The sequence below is a fragment of the Plasmodium gaboni genome, chromosome 6, assembly GCF_001602025.1.
Source record: "Plasmodium gaboni strain SY75 chromosome 6, whole genome shotgun sequence".
Classification (NCBI taxonomy): Eukaryota; Apicomplexa; class Aconoidasida; order Haemosporida; family Plasmodiidae; genus Plasmodium; species Plasmodium gaboni.
Genome location: NC_031486.1, coordinates 1,047,520 through 1,057,982, shown reverse-complemented (window position 1 = coordinate 1,057,982; position 10,463 = coordinate 1,047,520). Strand labels below are relative to the sequence as shown.

The following is a 10,463-nucleotide window of genomic DNA, read 5'->3' as shown; positions in this document are numbered from 1 at the left end:
AAAAAAAAAAAAAAAGATAAAAAAAAAAAAAAAAAAAAAAAAAAAAAAAAAAAAAAAAAAAAAAAAAAAATTTACTTCAATGAAATTTTCACCTTATTTAATAATTTTTATGTTTACACATTTTTTTCCCTTTTTTATTTATACTTTTTTTTCTTTTTAATAATTCCTTAGTTTTTATTAATTTCCTGCCTTTTTTTTTTTTTATTTTTTATTTTTTATTAAACAAATAATTCAAAAAAATAAAATAAAAATAAAATCAAAATTTAATTATATAAAAAAAAAAAAAAAAAAAAAAAATTAAAATTAAATGTAATAAAATTAATATTATATATATATATATATATATATATCTTTTCCTTTTTTTATAATTTTGATTTCCCTATAAAAAATCTATTTTGTATTGACGTTGTATAAGCATTAATATAATATATCTATAAATTATTAATTTAAAAAATAACAATTAAAAATTCTCTTATTATTTTTTTTTTTTTTTTTTTTTTGCATGTTCTTAGAATTTTTCAGTAATATCTAAATTTTTAATTTTAGTAACCTCTATGAATTTTGAGTTTAAAAACATTAAAAAAAAAAAAAAAAAGGAAAACTATATAAATATATGTGTATAAATATTGTATGCATGTAATTATATATAATTTTATATTATATTCAAAAAAACTATATAAAAAAAAAAAAAAAAAAAAGTTCAATATATATAAGCATAACATATTATATAATAAATTATATGTTCACTTAATAATTTAATATATAAAACTTAAGTGTCGTATTTTCAAATAATTTGTTCATAATTTTGTTTGTCTATTTATAAAATGAGAACATTTTTTTAATTCTTAAGAAGGAAACATTAAAAATATATATATATATATATAAACTTTCTTATATATTTATATTTTTATATTCATTCATGTTACATTGTTTTAATGCTACTTATAATTTTTATGTGACCTTTTAAGTAGTAAACATTTAATTTTTTTTTTTTCCTTTTTTCATTATTATATAAGATCCTCGAAAAATAAATAAAAAGAAAAACAATTAAAATCGTATTATAAATTCATTAAAATATTTCAGATACACCAAAAAAAAAAATAAATAAATTACAAGAAAAAGAAAAAAAGTACGTAAAAAATAAACATGATCAAAGTACAAATTTTTAAAATTTAAATAAATAGAACAATAATATTTATAAGTTCATATTCATTAACACAAAATAATATTCATATACACATCCATATAAGTAATAAAAATATTTGAATTTCATATTATTACTGTTAAGAAATTAAAAAAAAAAAAAAAAACAAAAAAAAAGGAAAAAGAAAAAAGAAATCAGATTGAACTTATTATGTTATGTTCATGTATACTTGTATATTATTTTCACATAATTCTTTTTAAATTATAGTAGACTTAAAATATAAAATAATAATAATAAAATATATAGTACATCATATAAATTTATAATATGTATGTTCATTTTTTAATATTATAAAACCAAAAAAAAAATGGAAAAGATATAATAATTAGAACAATATAATATATATATATAAACCTTTTCAAGAGTTATAAAGAATATAATACAATATATTACGTCCGATCTTTTATGAAACCCATCATAAGGTTGAGTAAGAAATAAAATTAATATAATAAAAATTTTCATGAAATAAACCACAATAAAATTTGTCCATTCTCTATTGTTATTATAATTTATTTTATCATACTATTTTTATAATATACTATTTAAATATTACAATATACACCTTCATAATATAATTTATAAAAATATATACCTTTTAAGGTTATATATATATATATATATATATATATATATATATATAATATAACTTTCTGTGGAACTTTTTTATAATATATATTTTTATTTGTTCTTAAAATTATTTCTCTTCATTAATAATTTTTTTTTAATATATATATGGCTTATTTATTTTATTCGTTTTTATTATACCTTAATAATTTTCTTTAAAGATTTAAATACTAAAAAATACATAAAATTTATATATATAATATTATATATATATAATATATATATACATATATATATGGTATATATTATATGTATATATATATATATATATATATATATACCTTATTCCAGATAGGCCTTCACTTTTTTTCTTTCTTTTTTTTTATCTTCCTCTTTTATTTTACATATGCTAGGAAATATATAAAATAAACATATATCACATTAAATAAATATATATAAAATAATACAAATATATTAACTTTAATATATTCTTTTTATTTCTATTAAATATAATATATTTTTTTTTGTATAAAATTTTTTATTTTATAAAATATATTTTTAAAAATTTTTTTAAAAATAATTTTGTGAAAATAAATGAAAAGAATAAATATATCTAATTAATTTATTATTAATACATATATACATATATAATATTATAAAGGCATTTGGAAAATTTTAGTTATAAATTTAAGATTAATATGAAAAAAAGAAAAGAAAAATTAATAACATATGAACAATACTATTACTGATAAATAAGGATATACAAAAATATAAAGTAATTAAAAAGTTATAATAAAAGAAAAAACAAAAATATGTATACATATATTGAATATATATATGAAGAAAAATAAGAAAATAAGAAAAAATAAATAAAATAAGAACTATTTGTTTTATTTTGTTTTGTTCTGTTTTATAATTTTCCTAATTTTTTATTATTTATTAATTTTGTATTTGTTTTATATTTTTATCTCTTTTTTATATTTACATATCAACTTACTTTTTTCCTAGTTTTTGTAACTTTTATTTATTCATTTTATGATTTCAAAACTATTCTTTACTATATTCTTATAAATATCCTTTGTATAATTATACCAAAAAAAAAAAAAAAAAAAGAATAATAAAATAAAAAAATATTAAAAAAAATAGCTAACTAGCCAAAAATCTACCTTAACGTTCATAAAAAAAATAAAAAAAATAGGCAATCAATATATTCTGGATAAGTAGAAGAGTATCATAAGGGATTTACGCATATAAATATATATATATAACAAGTATATCCATATGGATAAATAAATACACACATAATTTTAAATATACATGTATATTTTAGTATACGCATTGGTTTGAATGTATATATAATAAGTTAATATATATAAATATATATATGACTATATATATATATATATATATATATTGATGTGTATAGAGACTATATGTATAGAAAAATAATATAAATTTTTTCACATCTCTTATAAAAATATATATATATATATATATATTTAACATATAAGCAAACATGATCAAGAGAAAATTTTGTTTATTATTTTTGGCTGTATTTTTTGTGTTAACGATTTTCAAAAAATTATCGAAATGGGAAATATTTATTGAAGCATGGTACACACATGAAGAAACAGATGACGATTATGATCGCATGAAATTATATGATGTATTAGGTGTTGATAAAAATGCAAGTAGTGATGATATAAAAAAATCTTATAGAAAGTTATCAAAAAAATATCACCCTGATAAAGCTAAAGATAAAAATTCCAATAACAAATTTAGTGAAATTGCAGAAGCATATGAAATATTAGGTGATGAGGAAAAAAGAAAAATATATGATCATTATGGATTAGAGGCTGCAAAAAATATGGAAAGTAATAAAATGGATGAAGATCCAAGTGATCATTTCAATATATATGAACGATTTTTTGGTACAGGTTTTAAAAGAGAAGAAGAAATAAAAAAAGCAGATAGTTTAACATTAAATGTAGAGATGAGTTTAGAACAATTATATAATGGAGAGTTTTTCTCTGTAATGTATACAAGAGATGTTATATGTTTAAGAAGTGATGATTGTATTGAGAGAAAGAAAGAATGTAGTGGCAAAGGTTATAAAACTATTACACAACAAGTAGCACCTGGTTTTATTATGCAAAATAAAATAAAAGATGATGATTGTATAGATAGAGGAAAAGCTTGGAATAAAAGATGTTCTTATTGTCCAAATGGTATGAAAGAAGAAAAAACAATTGAACTCACTTTAGAAATTGAAAAAGGAATGAAAAACAATGATAAAATAGTTTTTGAAAAAAAAGGAAAACAAGAAATAGGATATGAAAATGGAGATATCATATTTATTGTTCAAACTAAAAAACATAAAATATATGAAAGAGTAAATAATGATCTTCATCAAATATATGAAATTCCTTTGAAAGATGCACTTATAGGTTTCTCAAAAGATTTAGAACATATAAGTGGTAAAACTATTAATATTAATAAACAAAATGTAACTTTTCATAATGAAGTTCTTAGAGTACAAAATAAAGGAATGCCTATTAAAAACACTAATAAATTTGGAGACCTATATATCAAATTTTTAATTCAATTTCCTAAACAATTAACAGATGAACAGAAAAAGGTACTTGCAGATTTGTTATAATAAACGATATGATTAAATAAAATAATATCTAAATTTTTTATTTCTATATATATATATATATATAGTTTTTTAAAATAATAATATTTATATATATATATATATATATTTTATTTTAACTTATGTGAAGTTATTATGAAAAAAAAAAAATAAATAAAGCATGTTGCTTTTTCATAAAAATTAAATTTTATAGGTATATATATTTTTATACTATTATGTGGAATTATCATGTTTTCATTTTTATGTATATAATGTTACTTTTTTTTTTTTTTTTTTTTAACACTTCTCATAGTTTATATTGATTTTTTTTTTTTTTTTTTTTCACCATATAATTATAATGATATATTTATATATATCATTATTTATTTATTTTTTTTTTTTTTCAAGTTTTATATTTATTCATATTAATACATAATATTATGAACCTTTAAAAATAAACTAAATTTAAAAATAAATTAAAAATATATATAATTATTCCAAAATATTATCTATGAATATAAAAAAACGTATAATACAATATATACAAATTGTAACCAAAAAAAACATGGTTGCAAATGTATAAAAAAAAAAAAAAATTTCATAAGATATAAAAAAAAAATTGTTTATGTAATATATATAATTATATATTATTTGAAAAGAAAAAAAAAAAATATATATTATTTTGTTGTTCAATATGAAAAAAATTATAATAAAAAATAATATATATTTATATATATATATATATTTATATATATATAAATATAATATATATATAATATATTTATATTTATATCATTATTTATAAAAATTTAAGAAAGTCTCAATAGATTTGCATAATATATGCTTTTTTTCTTTTTTATATTTGATTCTTATTAATTTATAGATAAAATAAAAAAAAATATATATTTTTTTCAAGACCATTTTTAATATTATTATATTAATATATTTTTTATATACTTATAATAAATAAATTAATAATCATGTATAAATTTATATGCATTCTACAATATTTTTTTCATAACCAAAATATATATAAATAATATTTTATATATATATAAATATTATTTAATCTTTTTTATTTATAAAAAAAGGACCTATTATAATAAAAAGAAACATTTTAATTTAAAATTAATTTGAACTTTATATATATTATATATTAGTAAAACTTATATTTTTTTCTTTTATTCTTTAATATATATATTATATATTTTATATATTTTTACGTCTTTTTATAAATTTTGTATAAAATTTTTATTTGTTGAAATGGACCAGTTTTATAAAAAATTAAGAAAAATTATAAAAATGTAATTCTATATATATATATATAATATTTATTAAATTTGGCTATTTTTTATTATATTTTTATATGTATGAAAAAAAAATACTAATTTGTTCATTTAAATTTTTATTATTTTTAATTTTTTCTTTTTATTCTTTCATATATCTTAAATATGCTGTGATGTTGTTCTAAAATACAAAATTATACATATATATGTATAATATATATATATTTTTTTCATTTTCCTAATGAATACGGTTATAATAATTGTTTATAAATAATCATCTTTTTTTTTTTTTTTTTTTTTTCTTTTTTTATATCAAATTATTTATTTTCTGAAGGTTTATTTTTCGCATACCTTATGCTAGTAAATTTATGTATATAAACTGAATAAGTGCAAATACATGCCTGAACATTTCAAGCAATAAAAAATTATACATATAAATATATATATATAAATATATATATATATATATATATATATATATATATATATATGTACCTATTGTTATATTTATAAAAAAAAAGTGTCAAAACGAACCAAAAAAAATGCAAGAAACCAGTGAAAACTCGAAAGGATCAGATAATTGCCAAAGTGTTAGTAGTGCATTAGGAAAAGAAGAAAATGGAAAAGCTGAAAGTAATATAATTGAAAATATAAAAGTTGATAAAAATAAAAAAATGATTTATATATATGATGTTGCAATCACAGAAAATGAGCTTGAAGAATTATTAAATATGAAAAGAAATGAACAAAAAGATGAAAAATGTAAATATAATAAAAATAGTTGTCATACATATCAAATGAATGTTAATAATATTAATAATGTTAATAATATTAATAATGTTAATAATGTTGTGGAAGAGACAGGTAAATTATGTCATAGAAGTATACATAATAAATGTTCGTGGATAGATGATAATCATAAAGTGATATCATTAATGAGATGTCAAAAATATATTATTGAAAATAGAATAAATAAAGATATAGATATTCCACATAACAATACTATTAATGCTTTATTTATGGATTATTATCATTTAGTTATGGCATATACATATTTTAAACAAAATAAACATGAAGATAAATCTATATTTGAAGTATATTTTAGGAAGTGTCCATTCAACGGACAATTTGCTATATTATGTGGTGTATATGAAGTAATAAAATATATTAATTGTTTTCGATTTACTAAAGCACAATTAGATTTTATAAAAAAGAAAATGTCCTCTTATAATGATATTGATTCCTTTGTGAACTATTTAGAAAATATTAGTGGAAACGATATATGTATCTATAGTATGGAAGAAGGATCTGTTGTATTTCCAAATGAACCCTTAATGGTAATAGAAGGTCCATTATTAATTTGTCAAATATTAGAGAGTGTTATATTGAACTTAATGAATTATCCAACATTAATATCAACAAATAGTATTATGTATAAAATATCTATAAATTATAAAACGCTAGCTGAATTTGGTTGTAGAAGAGCACAAGGTCCAGATGGAGCTTTGAGTGGATCTAAATATTCATTTTATGGTTGTGATTTTACATCTAATGTATATGCATCATATTTATATGATATACCTATACTTGGTACCATGTCACATTCATTTATATCATCATTTCATAATAAAGAAAACTTAATATCAAACTATTTAGATAATCATGATTTTATTTCTATTATAAATAAAAATAAAAATATTGTTAATCAATTATATGATTGTAAATATACTAACGAAAGTGAACTTATTGCTTTTTCAGCATTTGCACAAATTAATCCTAACAATTTTATTTGTTTAATTGATACATATGATACCTTAAAATCAGGTATATATAATTTTCTAATTGTTGCCTTATCATTACATGAAATTAATTACAAACCTATCGGTATAAGAATCGATTCAGGTGATTTACGATTTTTGACAAATCAATGCAGAAATATATTTAATGACATATCAAAAAAATTAAATGTACCATTCAATCAATTAAAAATATGTGTTAGTAATGATATTAATCAAAAAATTATTAATTATCTTAATGAACAACCAAATAATATAGATATTTTTGCTATAGGTACCAATTTAATCACATGCCAATCACAACCATCATTAGGATTAGTATATAAATTAGTACAAATAAATAATACCCCTTGTTTTAAAATGACTAATGAAAATAAAAAATCAAATTTACCATACAAAAAAAATGTATACAGAATATATACAGATCAACAATTTGCAACAATGGATTATATACAATTATATAATGAACAACCCATAAATGTAAATCAACAAATAGTATCTATAAATATACATGATGAATCGAAACAAACTCATATCATTCCAAAAAAAATCGAACAAAAATTGTGCCTTATATGGAATTATGGAAAATCATTAATAAAATTTAAAAATATATATGACTTGAAAAAATATACGCAAAATGAAATTAAAAATTTTAAAAATGAACACTTTCAAACCGATTCCCCTTTATCTTATCCAGTATTATTTTCTGATAATTATCATAAGCTATATAAGGATCTCCTCATAAAAAATTCTCACATAAAGGAATAAGAAAAATAAAAGCACACAAATAAAAAAAAAATATATATATATATATATATAAATATATTTCTGTGTTTGTGTGTGAATGTTTATATTTTATCATTTTTTTTTTATGGGAATAATAGTGTAAGGATATAACTCATTAAGATATATATAATACAATTCACATATAGCCATATAACTTATAATGACATTAACATATTTCTTGTTTTCAATCAAATGGTTATACACATAAATATATATATATATATTATATTTATTTATATTTTAATTAATTTATTTTATTTTTTATAATCCTTAATATTTTTATTTGAACTTTTATATAACCTACATCCAACAATAATATATATTGAAATGTTCACATATAAATAAATAAATATATATATATATTTTATATTATGTTATATTTAAAAAAGGTCTCCAAAATTTTCAAAGTGTAAATAAAATTTATTATTTTTCATTTCTTCTTTTTATACACATATGGATATCTTAAAACATTTTGATATATTACCATAAAATAATAGTATTATATATTTATTAAAAACAAATTAAAACAAACCTTTTATTTTGTTATTTAAAAATTTTATTTATTTATTTATTTATCTATTTATTTTTTTATCCATCCTTCCTTATCTGTGTTTTTTAAATTTTTATATAATCAATATTATATCATTAAATATATATATATATATATATATGTATATATATTTTTACCACTTTTTATTGTTGGCACTCCTTTCACTCCTCATACTCCTCAGGTTATGTTTTATTTTTTCTTTTTAGGTGTAAAAATTACATAACATATTATAAAATGGAAGACGAGAAAAAAAAGATCATTGCATCTATCAATAATCAAGATTTATTCATACAATCCTTTATAGATATATTAAATAAAAAAAAGGTGTTATATAAATATGTTTTCCTTTTTAATAATTATAAATTTAAATTTAAAATAGTATCTACGTATTATGAATATTTAATGGTATGTAATAATTTATTAAGAGATGTAACAACATGTAACTTGTTTTATGATTCAAACATATTTTTTGATATGATTGGTAAATCCTTTTATTTTCCATATATATTATATATATATGAACCTGAAACATATAATAATATAGATTCATCAAATTTTGAAACTATAAAATTTATAAAATCATCTATATTAAATATTGAACAAATAATATTAAAAGGAAAAGTTAAAAATCAAAAATATTTAAAAAAAAATTCAAATAAATTAAATAATCAAAACAAATATTCTTTCATTAATGCAGAAGATATAAATTCTGAAATATCTAATTATTATTTACCAAACAAACAAAAAAAAATTGTTGGATATGTAGAAATATATTTATTATTTCATATGGCTAGATTATTTGATTCAAGAATAGAAAGACTTGTAATACATAAAGAATATCGTAATAAGTCATTTGGATTATTAATTATGTATATATCTATATATTTATTAAAATATATATATCATTGTAATAGATGTGATTTAACAGTAGAAAATGAAATAGCTCTAAAGTTATATAAAAAATTAAATTTTTTTAATGTACCTACAAATGTATATAGGTTAAATTTACATACTAATTATAATATTTTATCTGATAATTTTTCTATACAAAAGGATATAGAAAATGTTCAAACATTTATTCACAAAGTTAATAAACAAAAAAAAAATATATAGTATACTAATATGCTATATAAAATATATATATATATAACATATTGACAAATAAAAACATGTACATATGTGTAATATATATTTATATATATATATATATATATATATATATATATATATATATATATTTATATATCAATTTATATGTCACACAAAAATAATAATTTTTTTTTTTTTTTTTTTTTTTTTTTTTTTTTTTTCCTTCCACCCCTCTCTCAATATATATTTATTTATTTATTTATTACTAGAACATATTTGTTGATTTTATTTTTTTCATTAAGAATTCTTTTTTCTCTTCAACAGTAGAAAGATGAACCCATTCAAAATAATTTACTAATATCAGTTTATATTTTTTACTCAACAAATAATATTTTATTAAATTCTGTGCTTCAATTTTGTCGTAGCACCTCTTCATGTCCTTGTCGTAATAGTAGTGATTATGTCCATTAATTTCGATACATATCTAAAGGGTAAAATATATATATATATATATATATATATATTTATTTATTTATTTATTTATATGCTATAT

The 10,463-nt window shown here is 16.8% G+C and overlaps 4 protein-coding genes across 4 annotated transcripts in view; 3 read left to right on the top strand and 1 right to left on the bottom strand.

The window, feature by feature from the left end:
* Positions 1 to 3,284: 3,284 nt before the first annotated feature.
* PGSY75_0629200 (putative DnaJ protein) lies at positions 3,285 to 4,427 on the top strand (the record flags this gene model as incomplete). Its single annotated transcript, XM_018784874.1, has 1 exon — positions 3,285 to 4,427. The coding sequence occupies one exon, from the start codon at positions 3,285 to 3,287 to the stop codon at positions 4,425 to 4,427; it is 1,143 nt and encodes a 380-aa protein (XP_018642928.1).
* Positions 4,428 to 6,231: 1,804 nt separating this feature from the next.
* PGSY75_0629100 (putative nicotinate phosphoribosyltransferase) lies at positions 6,232 to 8,253 on the top strand (the record flags this gene model as incomplete). Its single annotated transcript, XM_018784873.1, has 1 exon — positions 6,232 to 8,253. One exon carries the CDS (start codon positions 6,232 to 6,234, stop codon positions 8,251 to 8,253), a length of 2,022 nt encoding a protein of 673 aa, XP_018642927.1.
* An 802-nt stretch (positions 8,254 to 9,055) lies between these two features.
* PGSY75_0629000 (conserved protein, unknown function) lies at positions 9,056 to 9,934 on the top strand (the record flags this gene model as incomplete). The annotated part of the gene is made up of 1 exon (XM_018784872.1): positions 9,056 to 9,934. The coding sequence occupies one exon, from the start codon at positions 9,056 to 9,058 to the stop codon at positions 9,932 to 9,934; it is 879 nt and encodes a 292-aa protein (XP_018642926.1).
* A 241-nt stretch (positions 9,935 to 10,175) lies between these two features.
* PGSY75_0628900 (putative RAP protein) overlaps positions 10,176 to 10,463 on the bottom strand; it is a gene marked incomplete at both ends in the record, with an annotated part of 4,323 nt that continues 4,035 nt past the window's right edge. Inside the window, one exon of the mRNA XM_018784871.1 lies at positions 10,176 to 10,394. Coding sequence (XP_018642925.1) covers positions 10,176 to 10,394 — 219 coding nt within the window.